Source organism: Genypterus blacodes, unplaced genomic scaffold (genome assembly GCF_046128005.1).
Source record: "Genypterus blacodes isolate CSIRO-AG114 ecotype Tasmania unplaced genomic scaffold, CSIRO-AGI_Gbla_v1 ptg000159l_1, whole genome shotgun sequence".
NCBI classification, from domain to species: domain Eukaryota; kingdom Metazoa; phylum Chordata; class Actinopteri; order Ophidiiformes; family Ophidiidae; genus Genypterus; species Genypterus blacodes.
Window position 1 is genome coordinate 46,842 of NW_027466960.1, and position 18,663 is coordinate 65,504.

Genomic DNA, 18,663 nt, shown 5'->3' on the forward strand with positions numbered 1-18,663 from the left:
CAAAAGTAATTTTCAAAAGATTATGAGCAAAGGACAGGCACTCCAATCACATAGAGTAATAGTGGCCTTTAGGAAAAACACAAACTTGGAGAATTTATTAATCAGACCACGGTAAAGCCAATTCAGGGCAAAATAAACAAAAAAGAACAAATCTACAAAAAATGTACCTTTATTAAGAATAAATACACACAGGAAGTATACAAAACGTGCCCATATGGCAATATAAAATCCAAAAACTGTGTATTTACTTACATGTCAACAATGTGATTCAATGTACGTGGGAGAAACAGGAAATCAACTCTCCACTAGATAAATATAATGCCCAGGGTAAAAATGACACAGAGAACCCATTAATCCTTCACCTGCGCTCGTATGGGTGGAGCTCTGTTTATGTCTCGTTCTTACAGCAATGCCCACACTGGTCTGTACAGCAGAGAAGAAGGAATGACAGAATGTGGATCTCCCAACTCTCCACATTATGGCCATCAGGCCTTAATGAGAGGTAGGCTCTCGCTCTGGACTGGCAGTATGGATGGTCAGTGCTCTAGCTGATGATGAGACGTATGTTTCATAATTGCCCCTAACCCTAACACAAAATTGATTGACAATTTATACTATAAGCTTTAAATAACAGTCAAACCAGGGAGGGTCATTTTTGACCACAGAGGACAAAAGGTGGATGGCAATTGGGGGACATTACGAAGGTTAATCTGTCATGTCGATGGCTGAAGCGGGAGGAGCCATCAGGATAACAACACAAAACCTCACCCTAATCCTACATAAAGCCTTGATGAAGACAGAAGGTTTATCAATCTAATGCTTCATAACATCCCTTTGTGGCCTATGCATGTTTGCTCCCTTCATTCTTCAGTGTTGCATTGCCTCCACCTCCCTCCAATCATATTCATTTTTTCCCTTTAGCACTGCTACTGTACTGTTTATGTTGTACTCCCTCCATCTCTTCTTTTATCTCCTCCTCCCATCCTTTCTTCTGTCCCAGCTGCCCTTGATGCTGGCAGGCTGATTGCTGTTTCTCTTAGAGAGAGAGAGAGAGAGAGAGAGAGAAGGGAGGGGACAGAGTGAACGAGAGAGAGCGCCAGGAAAGACAGGAAAGAGAGTGTGTTTTGCTGAGTAGCAGTGCATGAGCATTAGCTCTCAGTAGCGCTCATACAGCAGCAGACAGTGTTTTGGTAGGGAGCCTGTAGGAAAATCTACAGGACCCTAAAGCCTCAAGCTTTAGCCCAGAATCCTGCCTTGCCTGGATCAATGCCCCATGGAACTCTGGGAGTTGCAGTCCTTCATAACTGGCTGGTAAAACGCAGAGAGAGAGAGAGAGAGAGAGAGAGAGAAACAGAGAGGATGATGCTAATGTGCCATGACAACTAGGTGCCTACAGTTAGAGGGAGAAAACGGTAAGTTTATCTGTTTGTGTTTGGTCATGATGATATTCTGTAAAATCTGTTTACCTACCTCATATTTACACACACAACCACCACCTACCCCCTCTCTGGTTGACATCTTTTCCTCTTCACTCTCTCTGTGTCTCTCTTCTGCTTTATATTCGCCCATCGCATCATGGTCATTTTTACTGTCTTAGCTATTACTGTATGATCTAACAACCCCCTCCATCTCCCTCTCTCTCTGTCCATCCCCCCCCCCCCCCCTCTCTCTCTCTCTCTCTGACAGTGCATTTTGCTTAAGCGCTTCAGTCTTCTGGGATTGAGCCTTGCTATCAGTGCATTTGTCTCATTAGAGAGAGAGAGACCATCCCCACCCAGTCAGAGAAGAAGCTAACTTATCAGTCTGAGACAGTGAAAAGGATTTTCAGGGTTTGAGTTTGTGGATCAACACATGACAACAATGTCTGCACCATAATACACAGCATTACACATCATGTGACTAAACAAACAATGAGAGAGTATAAAAATCTCTTATAAATGTCTGATATTAAGACAAGTACCACAGTACAGATAAAACACTAGACAAAGTAAGATGCTGTGGAGAATTAAAAACATCATTTTAAAGCAAAACTATAGATTTTGATCTGAAATTCTCATATCCACATGTACATACTTTACTTGTAGATCATGGTTAGGAGCTCTGTTTTCACTATGTAACACCGTTTACAAATTCAGAGATCAGTGTCAGCTGTCTGTATTTCTTCACCACCTGTTATATTATTATGTTATATATACACACAAGGACCACCGCCTGTTTCCTTAGCAGAGCCAGTCGTCCAGCCTGCTAGCTTCCTAGCTGTGTCTACTGTGTTTTGCTTCAACCATGTCTCTGGGAAAACACAGCAGCCCTGAGTGTTCCTTCTTCTCAGCTCATGCCGTTGGTTTACAAGGCTTAGGCTGCAGCCCGGCATGCTTACCCCACTTTGTCCCCTTCATCTCTCATCCAAGGGGCTCCTTCACATCTGCACATCTGTCAGTTGCCATGTGCAGGGGAAATCTGTCATGTTGCATTTCCATCTGATGTTTAAGACTTCCTATATACACAACTGTACTTTGCCGACACGTGTAAAGATGCTGTTCATGCACTCACAAAGTAGATGTTATGGTTGGATGTAGGTTAGATTTACACCAGTTACATAAATAGCTTGAGCAAAGGCTAAATTAATCAAGTATCAGTAATTGTAATGAAAACATTTACCTCATTATGTTTGTATTGTTTATCAAACAATATTCAAAAGGCCCAGATCATCCCCACTGACTGAGTGCAAGTCCAATGAAGGGAAAATTGGGTTCAGAGGTCACTTGGTCATTCTTTCTTTTAACTTGACTTCATTGATTTTCTTATTCTCTAAATCAAACAATACCTTTTCTTTTACGCCCCCCCCACCCCCCACACACACACACATACACACACAGTGTGTGTCTGCAGACTGAAGCAGCACATGTGTGTCTTTTTCGTTATGTTTGTTGTTGCTTTTCAGTCTGAGCGCTTTAATTGGTCAAACATTCATGAATTCATTTCATTCACTTTTTGTATTCACACTCATCACTGCAGAAAGTCTTTGTGATATGCATCTGTTGGTCTATGTGTACTGATAAACTAAATGCCAATGTTTTATTACATTACATTACATTATTTATATTTATAAATAGGATGTTGATGTTGATTTGTTATTCAATGATTATGATTTTAGATTACTTCTTTTACATTATTCAGTTAAGAGACAAATTATTTGATTTTAGGAATCTTCAGCTTTCAGTTTTTGGTTTGTGTTTTTTGCAGTAATTGCTGAAACATGTCTGCCGAGCTGGAGGAAACAGAAAACGTGTTTGGTAAGTAACACAAAGAGCTGAGATGTCCTAAAATGGCTGGTTACCCCTTTATCACTGAGCAGTGCAGGCTGCTGATTGGCCTACACAGAAATTTAATGGCTTAACAATAGTGGGACATAGACAGACTTAATCAGTTGCATTCAGAAAATTGAGAATTCAAATGTGAAATAGGAACATTATTACAATATTAATATGGGCAGATTAACAAATGTCCACATTTCGGACTTCAGTCTGACCAAACTCTTCTGATCACACAACTTTATTTTATATCTATATGGATTTCACAGGTTCGCTCAGTTAAACTAGGATGTTTATCAGTGTCACTTCGTTTCATTTAACAGATCTAAATTAACGAGTGCTCATTTTTCAATCTTTGGCTTAGATTTCATTTGATGAACACACATCAGTCATTCCAAGCTGATGGTGATAAAAAATAAACTACACAATGGGAGGAGTTTAACTCCTTAGTTGCTGCTGCTATTTGTCCAATCACACCTTTCATGCTTTTGGAATAATCAATTCACGGGGGAAGTGGGGAGGAGCCATCAACCAAGAGCTGTGGCACATTCCAACTGGGTCCTGTGTGTGTGTATTTGTGTGTGTGTGTGTATTTGTGTATTTGTGTGTGTCCACACTGCTGTGGTAGTGGTCAACTCATTTAATATTTGATGGTGAGTGCTAGCAGGAAGAAGAAGAGAGTGAGGTAAATTGCTAAAGTTGGTGATAAAATCAAAAGGTCAGAGTTCATAGAGTTGGCTGAGTCAGTCTGCTGAATCCTGAGTTTCTTGTTGCTTGGGGTGAAAGCAGGAAAATTGTTTGAATTACAGTAAGGAGGCATTCACTCAGGTCAGCTATAGTGCAATTATGCAGATCAGAATCATGACAACAATGAGCAACAATCAGCCACGTTTAGTTGGTTTCCTGAAGTCGCTACAGTGCTATCACATCCAACTAATTGGGTCTTGGCTTGCTGTGTTTGACAGCTTGTTGTCACATGGGAACAGAAGCTTCAGGTCTCAGACACGCCTACTTCACCTCCATGAAGTCTCTTTTGGGTGGAAACTGTCCACTCTCCTCACTTGTGGTTTAGTGTCTAGACTGCCCTGACTCATGTGAGCAGTCAGTCACTCGGCGCATTGGGATGCGACCACAGTTTCATTGTATCTGTCATTCTGTGCTCGTCTTGCAGACCTGAATGAGGCCATTCCAGAAACAGAACTACTGGACAACAGCATCCAGAAAGGGCGGGCCCAGCTGTCTGTCAAGGCACGACGGCACCGCCCCTCACGCTCCCGTTACCGTGACAGTGTGAGCTCCACAGAGGGAGATGACAGCCTGGACAGGAAGGTAGAGTTTGGTTTAAAACACAATCATTGTGTTCAGTCTCATTTGTGGATTTCTTAATTTTTCTTTAAAACAGCTGGGAGTTATGATGAAGGATACAAATTAATCAATAAGGAATTAATCAATGTGATTACTGTAGGTCAGTCCATTGGCCTCAGCACGCTCCCCCCTCCACCTGACCATGAGAGGCTCCTCCCCTTCTCCTGATTCGCTGCTGTCCACACGGAGTCCCGCCTTCTCCTTTGATGCTACACTGGTGAGACCAATCAGCTTAAGATAAAGGAAAAGGAGAGAATCACATAAAGGAAACAGAACTTTTCTTCTTGTTTGTTACTAATAATGAACGGTGAAAAAAACGAAACAAAGGAAACATTAAAAAACTTCAAAACACAGGGGAGGAAAATACACGGAAATGTTAGGCATTTAGTCCTACTTCACTTCCTGTTTACAATCTTCAGATGCGTAGATCACCAGAGAATGGAGGCTCGTCATTGGCTGCTCCCCCCCGAGGGCGGTACCGGCAGCTGACCAACACCACATCCCAGGAAGCCCTGGTAACGCCCATCAGCCCCCCATCCAAATCATGTGATCCCTCAGAATTTTCCCCAGTTTACCTGAGGAGGAGCCGCAGGCCTGACAGTGAAGGTAACACACACTAACACACACAAGACACACCTCAAGGAATTCAATGGTCCCATATTATTTGTGTGCGTGCGTGCGTGCGTGCGTGCGTGCGTGCGTGCGTGCGTGCGTACGTGCGTGCGTGCGTGCGTGCGTGCGTGCGTGCGTGCGTGCGTGCGTGCGTGCGTGCGTGCGTGCGTGCGTGCGTGCGTGCGTGCGTGTATGTGTGTGTGTTAGTGTTGGTATCTGATTCGAGTCGTGACACCAGCCCAGCTGATCCCAGCAGTCCCACTACTGTCATCTTTGACAAGAAGACCAAGAGACGCTTCCTGGACCTGGGGTGAGACACACACACACACAAATATTGTACTAGAAAGAAAGAAGAGAGTATGGACACTAGATAATAGAGGACAGTGGGACAGTCAATCAGGGGAGAATAGGAAGAGCGAATCAGCTGCTTAGTTAATTTAAAGCTAAACTAAGTTCAGGCAAGCTAATCAGTGTCCTGCCAAAGTAGACCCCACAAACAGACCAATGTGCCAGTGTGGCTGAGGAAAGAATTCATGTTGCTTCTGACGGAAGTGAATAAAGTGACTTGGAAGATGAAAACAAAATGATCTTGGGAACAGGGAATGTGTTTAGACTGGTTGCACCTCAAACCACATGGCAGGACGAGTTCACGTATGTGAACACATCTGTCTCTCTATTTCGAAATACAAGAAGAGGACCAGGAGGACAGTAGATACCGGCAGAATGGAAGGGAAGTCAAAAATAATTTGGAGGAGCAGCTTCATCTGATACTCATACAGCATATATACAGGCTAGTCATGGTCACAGGGGGCGGGGCATGTTCTGCATGTTAAATTAGTTTGTTAATCAAGTTTGACTTATGGAATTTACAAGGGCATTGAATTTAAGTGATAAATAGCATTCTGAACCAAAAATACAGATTCCATATTTGGAGGTATTCGGGCGAGGTTATGTGCTTTTGAGTGTTTGAAACTACTTTCATCATGAACAGTGGAGCGATGGACACAAAACACTCTCTCTAGTCTCTATAGGGTGAATCAGTGTGTGTCCTGGCCTGCTGTAGGAGTATATGGACCCTGGAGGGAGAAGGCTGAATGCCATGTAACCAATAAGCAGATCATTCACAGCATCTTCCACTGACCTGAGCAGTTTTTCTGTCCTTCTGTCTGCCTGTGTGTCCGTCTCCCTCAGGGTGACTCTCAGACGTTCTTATATCCGGGTGAGAAAGGAGAAATCCAACAGACTTTCTGTGGGCAGCAGGTTTGTTTACACCCAAACACACAGTAAAATCACACACATCACACAGCTTGCTGCCATACTCTACTGTGACAGATGTACAGATGTGTGACCTTTTGTCCTCAGGGAGCCATCAGAGAGTCCGTCCCGCTCCTCGGGCTCCTTTGTTCCGTTCTCCTGGTTCACTGATGGTCGAGGCTCTGTTTCCTCCCCTGGGACTCCACCCTGCTCTCCTAAGGTCCCCACTCTAAGATCCCCAAGACCTCGCAAGTCACATTCACAGGTACAGCAGCCGGGGACGTCTGAAGTTTGAGTTTCAAGTTTATAGCTTATATCTTCCAACTGCCATGAAATAAAATAAAACATCTCTCTTTCTCTCCATCTCAGGAGTCGGCTCTCAGTTTGGAGTTCTCTCCCCCTCATACCTCCTCCGTCTCTCCTCAAGTTGACTCGACGTCCTCACGCTCCTCACATCCATATCACACACTATCGCAGTCTTCTGATGAGGTTTAATCCTAACCAACACGCCCAGTGATCTATTCATTTAAAACAAAATCTTTTTACTATCGATTGATTTAATCTACAACACATTTTAGTTCTTCAAATCCAATTTCATTAACAACATACAGAATAAATCAGAAAGCATTATGGGTTCTATGGATCATCCCAAAACAGTGAAAGATTTAATGTGGTTGGATTTTTTTTTTTTTTTTTTTGTGCCATTTTACCAAACCTATTTGGATCTTTGGGACTAAAACATGTTCACAAAGATTTCCATGTTCACGTGTGTACAGATTTATTGATTACATGTGATTTAATATCAGGTTCTTCCATGATCATTTGGTTTCTAACCCAACTGAATAATGGTGTTCTGTGTCACTCTAACATGTTAAAAGTTGAACACAGCATCTCTTCCTCATCCTCTTCAGACCTTTGATGAGCCGACCTGCCTTGTGTCTTCGTGGACAACCCAGCAGGTCTGTCAGTGGCTGCAAGGACTCAACATGGAGCAGTACGTCCCAGAGTTCAGTGCCAGAGACATCGACGGACAGCAGCTCCTGCAGATGGACGGAAGCAAGTTGAAGGTACCAACGTCCAGCGAAGAAGAACAGTATAAAAAAGGACAATATTTGTCACATCTCTACATAGGACTAGATAGATAGATAGATAGATAGATAGATAGATAGATAGATAGATAGATAGATAATGACCAACTTCAGCTACAAATGATGCAAAACTGAGCCTCTTACCTGTCGGAACAATAACAAAATACACTTGTTTCAGTCTTTCGCGTCTGTGTTATGCAACAACACCCTCGTTTCTCACTCTACTCGTGGCTAAGGGTCAGTTATCGATACCTTACGTACACAGCGTCCTCTGCTGGTCAGGTGCTCCAACATAACAGAATCAACCTAACCTGCGAGCAAATGAATGAAATCGCACCGAAAATATCAGTAATATAACAAAAGATAACATAAGATAATCCTTTATTAGTTCCACAGTGGGGGAAATGTACAGTGTTACAACAGCAAAGTGGTGCAAACAATAAAGGGCAGGAAATTATGTATAAAGTCTCATGACAGTGTACAAGCAGTGTAAAACCTCGTTCTTCCTCACATTATCATCCTCTCCTGGTCTCCTTTTCTCCCCCTTAAGGGTCTGGGTGTGCTCAGTTCGTCGGATCGCAGTGCCCTGAAGCGTCGTATCAAAGACATTCACACTGCAGCGGAAAAGGAACGGAAAGCTCTCGACAAATTTGAGAAGCAGAAAGAGAAGCAGCGCAGGAAAGACCAGGAGCAGCGCAGAAACTGAGACCTGACACCAGAGGGAGAGTCTACAGAGGATGATGGAGGTCCTGGATGATTCAGGACCACTAAACACATAAACAAACAAAACTCTCAAATTTACAAAAACTTAGACTTAGTAATGCAGCGGTACTGTAATAATTAAGGATGAGTATTGTTTCAGACTCCAGTGCTAGAATAAATCATCTTGTTGTCAAAAATCAGAGCAGCTCGGTACTGCACCTGCACATCTGTTCATTGTATTGATCATTTACCTACGACATCATAGATCTGGTTCAGTGTTTCTGATGTTTACATACATGAACAAGCATAAACTTGCAAACATGACCGGCGGATGAGCCGGTGGAGGACGTGCAGCCGGAAAGGGACAAATCCACACAAAACTAATCAAGAAATTGGAGCAATACCGTTTTTAATGTAGAAGAAATAAGCAGCGAGATTTCTTTCATAGTAAAAAACTGTAAGAAACAAAAAATGAAATAAAAATGTGTGAGGATATTCAGTGATTTTTGTGTGTAAAGCTTCTTACTGATGTCGCAGTGAAGCCAAACTCAACTACAGGTGAAAACTCTGCGTCCATTTAAAGAGTGAAGTTAGAATGTGAACTTTACATGAGTACCAAAGACCAGCTGCAGAAGTTCTAAGGTCATTTGCCTCCTGAACTGTAGCTACGATCCTGACAGGCTCTGCCATCATGCAAGGCGGGGAGCCTAACCCTGACCTCTGACCTTATGACTGTGGAGGAATCTGATGTGGTGCTGGGTCGGGTGGAGCCCTCATCACAAAGCAGGACTCCCAGAGACCTGCATACACCTGAAGACAGGTTGGACAGATTTAAAACAAGTATCAGTTACAATAGTAAATAGTTACAAGAGTGTCAGTAATTTTAATCTGACCTCTGACCTCCACCCTTTACTAAGATGAACCTGGACTTATCTCTCTCTGTCTCAGGAATCGACTCGGTTTTGGGAAAAACTGTATTTTTGAAATGTTGATTCTTGAGTAGCAGAGCCACATTACCCCGTGAGTCATACAGTTTTTTTTTCCTGCAGTCATCAAGGGGAAAATCTCCCATGAAGCAACACTGTCATCTCCATGCCTGTTGCTCAACTCCAGAAACTTTCACTCGACTTCAAATGACTCAGCAATCTTCTCTCTTGTCAGAAATGTATATTTTTGATTTATTATTGATGAGATTTATTATCATGAGAGAATGAGACTGTAAACAGACTTTTCAAAAATGGCTTTATTGAAAATGTACAAAAAATATTTTGAATGCCCGCGAGACAATATACAAAACAGAAATAAATTAATGATTACAATGTAACAATGTGATAAATTAGGAATAAATATTAATAAATACAAAGTATTCAGGCTGTGATTTTGTCTTTTTTGTCTTGTTCTTATTTGCAGTTTGTTCTTCTTCACCTGTTATCAATAGAAAAGGTTCACCTTCTATGTCACACTTGGTTCTTCAGAATGTTGCTTCATAAAAAGCAGTAAGAAGGAAGAAAAGCTGTGAACACAAAGTGTGAGCAGGGCAAACATCAACATGTTGAGTCCTGCACACACACACACACACACACACACATTCCTGTCTTTTCAGATTCTGATTGCAGGGAACATTTGACTTTAACGTGCTCGCACACGCGCGCACACACACACACGTAACAAATGCAGTCTCACTTAGGGTCTCATCAATCTAGAAATATAAAATGAGTTTCGCAGTCACAGATGCATTCACACATTTCTGAGCTGTGGTGACTGTTGATGACATAAAGCATCAAATCAAATGAATGAGTGAAAGGAACCTCTGATGACTGCTCTGAATTGCAGGATACATTTCAGCCACAGGGTGGCAGCACAGTGACTTCTGTCAGGAGGTCAAGAATATCAAACATCCTGTCGATCATTCAGATGGTCGTTAATGCTTTGTTACTTTGGCTTTGCTGAAGTGCTGATGGTGGTTATTACAGAGTCGCTGCTCCTGCAGGCCTGTAGGTGGCGATGTGCCGCAGGCTGCGAATCAGGTCGTGGCAGAAGGAGCGGAGCTGCTGCAGCGTCACGTGGGCGGCCACCTGAATGTCATAGTTGCCATGGAGACGTGAGGCCAAGTCCGGACTCTGGTACTGCTCAGCAACCCCGCCGAGCTGTGTGAGCTCCTTTATCTGAAACACGCACACACATTACATTACATTACGAGCATTTGGCAGACGCTTTTATTCAAAGCGACTTACATTACATTACCACCCTTCGCAGAGGGGGGAGCAATTGAGGGTTCGGTGCCTTGCTCAGGGGCACCTCGGCAGGGGCTCGAACCGGCAGGGGCTCGAACCAGCGACCCTCCGGTTCCCAAGCGGAAGCGGAAGCTCTACCCACTGAGCTACTGCCTCACACACACAAGTATCACCAACTGAATGTATTAATTTGTTTTTCTTAGTTTTGTTCATTAGTTGTGTCAGTTTATTTTTTAAATGAGTTGACTTGCTCGTGCTCTGTGTGCGTTACCTTGCTGATGTGTGTGTTCAAGTCTCTCAGGTCGGCTCTCACGTCCGTCACCGCGCTCACTTTACTGCTCAGAACTCCCAGCAGCTCCTGGTGCAGCCTGACACCTGCAGACATGCGGCTCACACACTCTTCCTGAGGGCGGACACACACCCACACACACTCCATTGTTAATTCATATTTCTCACAATAAAAATAGGCTCAACGTTGCATTGTGTCAGAACCTAATCAGGTCGCTTCTTTAATGGGAGTTCACAATATGACGGGACACACACACACACACACACACACACACTGACCATTGTGAAGTGTTGGCTCAGAGGCTTGAGGATGGGTGCCGGGGGGATTCCTAGAGATCTCACCATCATCTGCAGGTTTGTTGGATGGCTGGAGGGGTCAAGGGTCAAACCCTGAGGAGAACAGAAAGTGGGTTATGTCATCCTGTGGTGTGCAGCCAATGGGAGAGGAGCAGCATGTTTTCTCTTTACCTCCATGGTGATGGCGGCTCTGTGCACAGCCGGGACTTCTCGCAGGATTTTCTCCACCAGGGTCTTGGCACGTTCCACCGTCTGTTGCAACGACGAGTCGACCGGTACGACGGGAGCCGATTGGACACAAAGTTTGAAAATGCAGCAGTGCAGCAGGGCAAAGACTGAGGGGAAGAGATCAATCAATAAGCAATACATTTCACTTTTCTTTCTCAATAGGTAATGGACATATTCAACAGCAGCTGATTGACCAGCTGTTCACCTCTGGCCCCACAGGTGGTAAACTATGATACTGAATTAAATGAAGAAGTGTCAGAATAAAGGAACAACACATTATTTTGTGTGTAACATAGTGGCAGAATAACCAAGATTTACCTGTCTGAAGGTTCATGCTGTCTGGCTGTGTGTGTGCGCCCGTCTGTCTCCATTTGCGCCACTTTGCGCGGTATTTAAGCGCACGCGGGCCTCTCGCGGGGTTTTCCATGGAAGGACAGGTTGTTAACGCATCACACAAAGTTCGTCAGTGCAGGATGACGAAGACGATGATGAACAGAACGATGACAGAGCAATGAAAGAAGTCAGGTTCTGAAGTTCTAGTCAGGAAACTGCGGCGGCACTTGTTGCTTCACAACGTGCAAAAAACCCGCACCGAGCGCGTCACGATGATGAAACGCATCAGTGCAGGATGACACGATGATGAAACGCATCGGTGCAGGATGAGTGACGACGAGGACGAGTCTTCATCACCGCAAACTAAAGCAATGAGGAAACTCGCCAATGAGGAAAGCGCAGGTGTGACACAGTAACATCCGCAGTAGGTTTCCACAGTAAAGGTCCTGAATATTTCACATTAAAACCACCAGAATTAAAGTAAAACATTGGAATTTTGTGTTTCAACGACCTCCGATGCCAAGAAACGGATGGGGCAGAGGAAGGAGATGAAGGCCCTCCGTACTCAACACTTCCACTCATGAAGTCAGTGAGCCTCTATGCTTCTTCATGCATGACGACGCTACTTTGATCTGCTTTAAAAAGAGGCTCAAGATATTAAAGTGCCTCCTGAACTCCTGTTCATACCTCAACCAAGTCCACAAACCCTTCCCAGTCCCCCATCAACTTGACCCTGCAGTCACAGCAGGACATTAATTGGCATCGTGGGTAAAAATGGACGACCTTGTTGGCGTGCGGTGAAACAATCCTTTGAGTATGAAGCTCATTGTGATGAAAACAAGACCTCAAAGATCTTAAACCTGTTTCACAATCACACCAATGAAGCTTTGATGGCATTACTGCCAGGCTTTTATTGTGAAAAACAAGCTGAAGCGTTCCAGGACGTTTATGTTGCCTAATCATGGACCATCAGTTGATCCAAAGGTTACAAACTGTTTACATGGACCAATGAAGACATTCATACTTCACTTGGAGTTGATAGAAGTCTAAAACAGTTTTCCTGTTCAAACTCACATTCACACTTCTTCTTCTTCTCCAATTTCATCTCAGTAGGGTTGTTTTTTTGTTTTTTTTTAAAGAAATCACAGCTGATGTCACCAAACATCTACACAAAAACAAGCTTTATTTTCCTTCTTTCATGCGAGAATTTCACTGTGCAGAAGAAAAACAGATGGATAATTGATCTACTGACACAAACACACATAAAGGACTTCCTGTCTACACAGGAAGCAGAGGAAAAAAGAGGCTCATGGGAAGCTGTCATCATCATCTTCTGCCATTTCTTTGGCAAACTCCAGATCCTGCTGCTCGCGTTCCCGACGCTCCTAAACACACAAACACAAAAGACTAAGATACTTTATTCTTGTCATGTTGCATGCAATTCACGAAATGGAACACAGACACAATGTGATCGGGACTCTGGACCTCCACTGTGGTTTACAGTGAGTGAGTGAGCATGAAGACTCACTCACCCTAACCCTGACCCCGACCTCTGTCAGGATCAAACCTCATGCTTCATCATCATCATCATCAAAGCTGGAGCCATACAGAGTGATTTGTAAATGAAATAATAACTGCTACCCTTTTTCCAAATCCATTGAACTGATCTGATTATCAAGTGGTTAATATGGGTCTATGTATTTATATGTTTATTATATATAAGTGGATTTAGTACCGAGAGAAAAGGGTTGTGGCGTCTTTGACTCTTTATTTAGTTGCAGCTAAGTTTGATCTTATTCTGCTCTTCTTCTGTTTACTTCCTCACTACAGAGGCAACAATAAAAGGAACAAAAGTCACTCAAGAGTTTCTTGAATTCAAAGCTTTCACTCTGGTGTGATGGCTTCACTTTCTGTATTGATCCCACTGATGGTTTTTGTGGGCGTGGCCTAAGTGATTTGATGTTTTAGCGTGTGTGACTTTACGTTACCTCTGCCGACTCCAGGTCTTTGTTGTAGGCCTTAGGAGGAAATCTCATTGCCTACACACACACACACACACACACACACACACACACACACACAAAGTTAAAGACCAGATGTTATAACGATCCATTTTATCTTCAATGCAGGAGCACAATGTGCGTGCGTGCGTGCGTGCATCTCACACCTTGACAGACATGTTGTGTATGTCCAGGCAGAAGGAGATCCTCTGGTGAAAAGCCAGCTGAGGCTCTCTGGTCCCATAAATGTCCATTGTCTCTTTGGACTGTACGAAACCTTTCTCATGGTTGATGCTAGCCTCAATCACGCCATCACGGATTGCCTAGAGGGAGACAGAGAGGGAAGGCAGATTTCCAGTGAACTGTGATCTCTTTCAGCACAACCCTCACAAGTCACAGTTCAATAAAACGGAAACCAGACAACATTTTCAATCAAATCCGTGAAACCAAACATGCATAACAATATGAACTCTGTGAAGCCGTCCTTCCTGCCTCTTCACCTTTCAACTCAGACCTAAAGTAACCAAAGCTCCAAGGTGGTGTGTGTGTGTGTGTGTGTGTGTGTCTTACTTTGGCCACAATGAACTCTGCATCCTCTGGACTGTCGAGTTGCAGCTTTTGAGCGATGTCGGCCAGTGAAATGCGAGAGTACGACAGGCTGATCATACGCACACCTGCACACAACACACAAATACACTTTATTGAGAACATACTAATGACCTCTGACACCACATGGCACATTCTGAGCAATCACAGCTCAGCTTGGTTTGTCTGTCCTCACCAGTCTTGATGACGTTGTGTCTCAGTCGGATGATGAGCGTGTACGTCCCATCAGTCTGAAACTTCTCTCCAAACTGCTCCAACACCTGGTTGAACTTGGCCAGGTTACCTGTTCTCACAGCTATACACACACACACACACAAACTACTGTTTTCCATTGTAAATGGTTGATGAAACTCAAGTGTTTGTTTGTGTGGGAGTGTTCACCTTGAGTGAGGAGGAAGTACGGCATAAGAGAGCGTTTGAGTGACGGCTGTCTGAACTGAAGCCTGTCGGGAATTTCTCCCAACAGAAGCTCAACCACAATCAGCAGCTTGTGGACCTGAGAGGAACAACAAAGGAGGTCAACACAGGATTCCATTACACACACACACACACACACACACACACACACACACACACACACACACACACACACACACACACACACACACACACACACACACACACACACACACACACACACACACACACACACACACACACACACACACACACACACACACACACACACACACACACACACACACACACACACACAGAGAGAGAGATAGAGAGGGAGGGAGAGGCAGAAAAAGAATGAGGAGGCCTGCAGGCCTGCCGAGCTGTGGCACTCAGGTGTAGGAGGAGTTCGGGGAGGACATGGAGAAGGGCTCTCGGCTTGCCTAAAAGAGATTGTGAACCTTTTGAGGGAGGAGGGAGGGAAGCCCCATCCACATATCTAGCAAAGGTTGCCAAGGGAGTCAAGAAGCTCCATGCTGGCAAGGCGCAGAGATGGAGGAGATGCTGAAGGCTCTGGACACTGTGGGGCTGTCTTGGCTGACATGCCTCTTCAGTGTGAAGTGGAAGTCGGACACAGTACATGTGATGTGACAGAATGGGGCAGCGGCCCCAGTTTTGTGTGTTGGGTGTGTTCCAATCACTGTGGCATCGCACTCTTTAGGCTCCCTGGAAAAGTTTACTCCAGGGGAAACAGAGGCGCCGATCTCTGTCGGAGTGTTCATTCAGAACTTCTTGGTCGGTAGAAATCTCTCTGGTGATAATGAAGTGGGTTTGGTGAGGAGCTCAGATCATCCGATTACCCTGCTGGGAGGGGACCCCGAGGGACAGACAGAACCCACTGGAGGTTTTATACAGGCCATCTGCCTGGGATGGATGGATGGATGGATGGACTCCCCACATACAAATAAACATTTCATGCTACCTGAAGTAGCCCTCACCGCATAAGAACCGTTTTGGTGTTGGGGTCATTTGAACTGAAGTGCATTTTTGTGATCTTTAAGTTTTGTTTTGGGAGACAAATCTGAGGAAATCTCATCAAATACATTTTGATATTTTGGGCTGTGTATATAATTTGAGTGAGGGCCATGTTTGTGTGTTTGTCAGTATGTTGTGCGTGAACAGACCGTCTGTTTGAATCCCACAGCAGTGTGCTGCGGAGCCTTTCTCAGAGCGTTGGTCAGAGTCCTCCTGGCCTCTGAATACTCCAGCTGGATGGCCTTAATACGTCCTAGAGGGGGCGACAACACACACGGAATGGCTTTGAAGCGAGCTAACAGAATACGGCGACAGAGTGGTTTGTGTGACTCTGCGGACCTCACCTGTGTAGTAGAGGTATCGGGCCCACTCGTTGTTGTTGGCCAGCTCTGGGAACACAGATTTGGACACCAGCTTCTCTGCCTGGTCGTAGAGGTTGAACTGCAGGTAGTTCCTTAGCAACAGGTTCAGCAGCACCGCCTGACCGTCTGCGTCGTGACGCAGGGTGGCCGTACGCAACCGAGTGTGGAGGAAACTGCACCAACACAGAAAATAGGGTCACAGAGGGAAACACACACATCTGACACCTGTTTGGAGACTTTGTTCTGCTTTGGTTCCCTGGTTGAGAACTGGGACGGACCTGTGTGTGTGTGTGTGTGTGTGTGTGTGTGTGTGTGTGTGTGTGTGTGTGTGTGTGTGTGTGTGCGCGCGCGTGCGCGTGCGAGACAGTACCTGCGGATGATGTCGAGCTGGTCGAGGAACTCGTACACTCGAGCGTGGTAATAGTAACACTTGGCAGCGACCAGATCAAGAGCTCTGCGGTTCTGAGAGCCAATTTTCTGCAAGAGCTCGTCTGAAACTTTCTGAGCCTAACAAACAAAAAACACGCATGAAATATGCAACTTCACACAATGACACAAAGTATTAAAGCAGCCGCACACACAGGCCCACCTCAGAGTATCTCTTGTTGTTGGTGAGGTGGACCACCAGGAGGAGCTGCAGGTAAGCCTCCACCTCAGGCAGCAGAGGGACGGACGCAGCCTTTCCTGTTCGAGGACGAAACTGGACCTCATTTTCTGCCACGTCCATGGGCTGAGAGACAGACAGGAATGATTTGAGTTATAAAGTTAAATCACACATCACTGCACATTTCATTCAAGGCTGAAGCTTCTTGTCACATGCAGATAGACGAAATAAAGCCCCCCCCCCCCCCACACACACACACACACACACACACTGTTTACCCAAGAACATCAACATCAAGCCCGTCACAGCAGCTGAATAAGGCTGAATAATTTGGATCATTTCAACTTTGGACACACGTTCCATCTGGCTGAGCATTGAGCTCTCATCTTCATCATCATCATCATCATCAGGGTTGGGCAAAACATTCCAGCAGCTGACTGTGGCACAACATATTGGCAGTGAAATGTGTTTTGGGTCTCACCTCCTCCAGGAAGCCCAACAGGAAGTCCCTTGCAGCCAAGTTGTTAGTGTAGAAACCGGCGATGGCTTTGTGCAGCACGTTGGCGTTGAGCCGGCGGCTGGTGGAGGGCAATGCTCGCAGAGCTCGCAGCACAAAGCGAGGCTCCTTTCCCGAAACCGCCTTTTCAATCTGCTTCACATGCTCCTTGATGTCTGAGGACAAAGACACAACAGAATAAGGACAGAAATAACTTAGAAAACAACAATATGTTGGATTTAAAAGGTCAATGTTGGTCTTTTGGAGCTACAGACATGAAGTTGTAATAATGCAGCCTCATTCTGGTATCTCTAATGGATCCTCAGCTCTCTAGTTCAATGTTAAGCTAGAAACTGGACTTGATCACGTGGTGGGTTTGTTTGCTAGCAGACTTCTGATTTGTTGCTAAAGAGTTTAACACAACATCAGCTGTTAGCAACGGAGCTAACAGGACAGCTATGTTAGCGCGTTTAGTTTGAACATGAGAACAACATCGAAGCAGTTTGTATAAACAGGTGAAAAGCATTAAAGCAGTTTATACAAACAGGTGAACAGCATTAACGCCGTTTGTACAAACAAATGAACAACATTGAAAGCAGTTTGTACAAACATGTTGAGAAAATGAGTCATGTTAGTCACTGCTAGTTAGCATTAGCGACAGGTTAACGTTAGAGCTCTCAGGTTAAGGGGCCTGTTTAGCTTCGTTCTGAGCTTTATTTGACTTTGAATCCTCGTAAGTTGAACTTCAATAAACGTTTTACCTTCCAGCGTGAGCGCGTCAAGCTCCTTAGCCGGCTTAGCTGCGTCCTCCTCCGGCATCTCCACATCCTGCGGCTCCGGCCCGCTGTCCTTCGGCTTGTCGGCTTTAGAGTCCTTGGCTCGGTCCGCTTTCTCGCGCCGCTTTGCCGCTGCGGTTTCCTTCATGGTTCGATCTGTGTTCGATTTGAAATGTTTTGCTAATTTAAAATTTCTTTATTCCGATTTTCAGAGTCGCACAGCAACAATGACTGGCAAATAAGGTAGGACGCGCAAAGCACTGTGGGTAGAGTAGCCCACGCTAGAGGATCTATGAATCTTCGAATATAAGACTCGACTAATGGATAACAGACGGCTCGATTCTCATCGTCCCAGGTTGTCAGTCTCTCTCAGCTCATTTGGATCCATGTCAGGTTTTCTACCTATCCCTGCCAATTACTCTAATAGTTCTATATTTACCTCAATTAATTTGTATTTATTTTCAACAAATCTGTAACTCTTCCAGTTTTACAATTGCCTCGTTTTTTTCAACTGAGCTGTAGAACTCTGGGTACTACTTTTATCCTGAGTAATCTGTATGTTATTTAAAATTAATAACCCCCCCCCCCCCCCCCCCCACCCCCCCACACACACACACACACACAAACACACACACACACTACAGGTTGAAGGCGTGACTGGGGGCGGGGCCTGTGC

General features: G+C 44.7%; 3 protein-coding genes across 3 annotated transcripts; 1 reads left to right on the forward strand and 2 right to left on the reverse strand.

Moving 5' to 3' along the window:
- The first annotated feature begins 1,077 nt into the window (after positions 1-1,077).
- Positions 1,078-8,423, forward strand: samd14 (sterile alpha motif domain containing 14). The gene is made up of 11 exons (XM_076167518.1): positions 1,078-1,412; positions 3,244-3,293; positions 4,483-4,640; positions 4,777-4,893; positions 5,096-5,282; positions 5,496-5,598; positions 6,480-6,548; positions 6,651-6,807; positions 6,912-7,031; positions 7,454-7,609; positions 8,181-8,423. Exons 2-11 carry the CDS (start codon positions 3,257-3,259, stop codon positions 8,334-8,336), a joined length of 1,260 nt encoding a protein of 419 aa, XP_076023633.1. The 5' UTR covers positions 1,078-1,412; positions 3,244-3,256; the 3' UTR covers positions 8,337-8,423.
- A 1,475-nt stretch (positions 8,424-9,898) lies between these two features.
- LOC143013831 (uncharacterized) lies at positions 9,899-12,080 on the reverse strand. Its single transcript, XM_076167519.1, has 5 exons — positions 11,698-12,080; positions 11,323-11,486; positions 11,134-11,244; positions 10,838-10,969; positions 9,899-10,497 (listed from the first exon to the last, which is right to left on the reverse strand). The coding sequence occupies exons 1-5, from the start codon at positions 11,804-11,806 to the stop codon at positions 10,300-10,302; spliced, it is 714 nt and encodes a 237-aa protein (XP_076023634.1). The 5' UTR covers positions 11,807-12,080; the 3' UTR covers positions 9,899-10,299.
- A 798-nt stretch (positions 12,081-12,878) lies between these two features.
- psmd3 (proteasome 26S subunit, non-ATPase 3) lies at positions 12,879-18,267 on the reverse strand. Its single transcript, XM_076167546.1, has 12 exons — positions 17,973-18,267; positions 17,197-17,387; positions 16,701-16,841; positions 16,482-16,618; positions 16,094-16,284; positions 15,899-16,002; positions 14,700-14,814; positions 14,494-14,613; positions 14,283-14,386; positions 13,880-14,035; positions 13,701-13,751; positions 12,879-13,097 (listed from the first exon to the last, which is right to left on the reverse strand). The coding sequence occupies exons 1-12, from the start codon at positions 18,133-18,135 to the stop codon at positions 13,020-13,022; spliced, it is 1,551 nt and encodes a 516-aa protein (XP_076023661.1). The 5' UTR covers positions 18,136-18,267; the 3' UTR covers positions 12,879-13,019.
- Between the last annotated feature and the right edge of the window lie 396 nt (positions 18,268-18,663).

Excerpts from the sequence above, each read along its gene's own strand:
- samd14 (XM_076167518.1), top strand. The coding sequence starts at position 3,257 with ATGTCTGCCGAGCTGGAGGAAACAGAAAACGTGTTTG. Across the intron at positions 5,283-5,495 it reads CCGCAGGCCTGACAGTGAAG|TGTTGGTATCTGATTCGAGT; the intron begins GTAACACACACT and ends TGTGTGTGTTAG. Across the intron at positions 5,599-6,479 it reads AGACGCTTCCTGGACCTGGG|GGTGACTCTCAGACGTTCTT; the intron begins GTGAGACACACA and ends CGTCTCCCTCAG.
- LOC143013831 (XM_076167519.1), bottom strand. The coding sequence starts at position 11,806 with ATGGAAAACCCCGCGAGAGGCCCGCGTGCGCTTAAATACCGCGCAAAG. Across the intron at positions 10,970-11,133 it reads TGAGCCAACACTTCACAATG|GAAGAGTGTGTGAGCCGCAT; the intron begins GTCAGTGTGTGT and ends GTCCGCCCTCAG. Across the intron at positions 10,498-10,837 it reads TGAACACACACATCAGCAAG|ATAAAGGAGCTCACACAGCT; the intron begins GTAACGCACACA and ends TGCGTGTTTCAG.
- psmd3 (XM_076167546.1), bottom strand. The coding sequence starts at position 18,135 with ATGAAGGAAACCGCAGCGGCAAAGCGGCGCGAGAAAGCGGACCGAGCC. Across the intron at positions 16,619-16,700 it reads ACAACAAGAGATACTCTGAG|GCTCAGAAAGTTTCAGACGA; the intron begins GTGGGCCTGTGT and ends TTTGTTTGTTAG. Across the intron at positions 13,098-13,700 it reads AAGACCTGGAGTCGGCAGAG|GAGCGTCGGGAACGCGAGCA; the intron begins GTAACGTAAAGT and ends TTGTGTGTTTAG.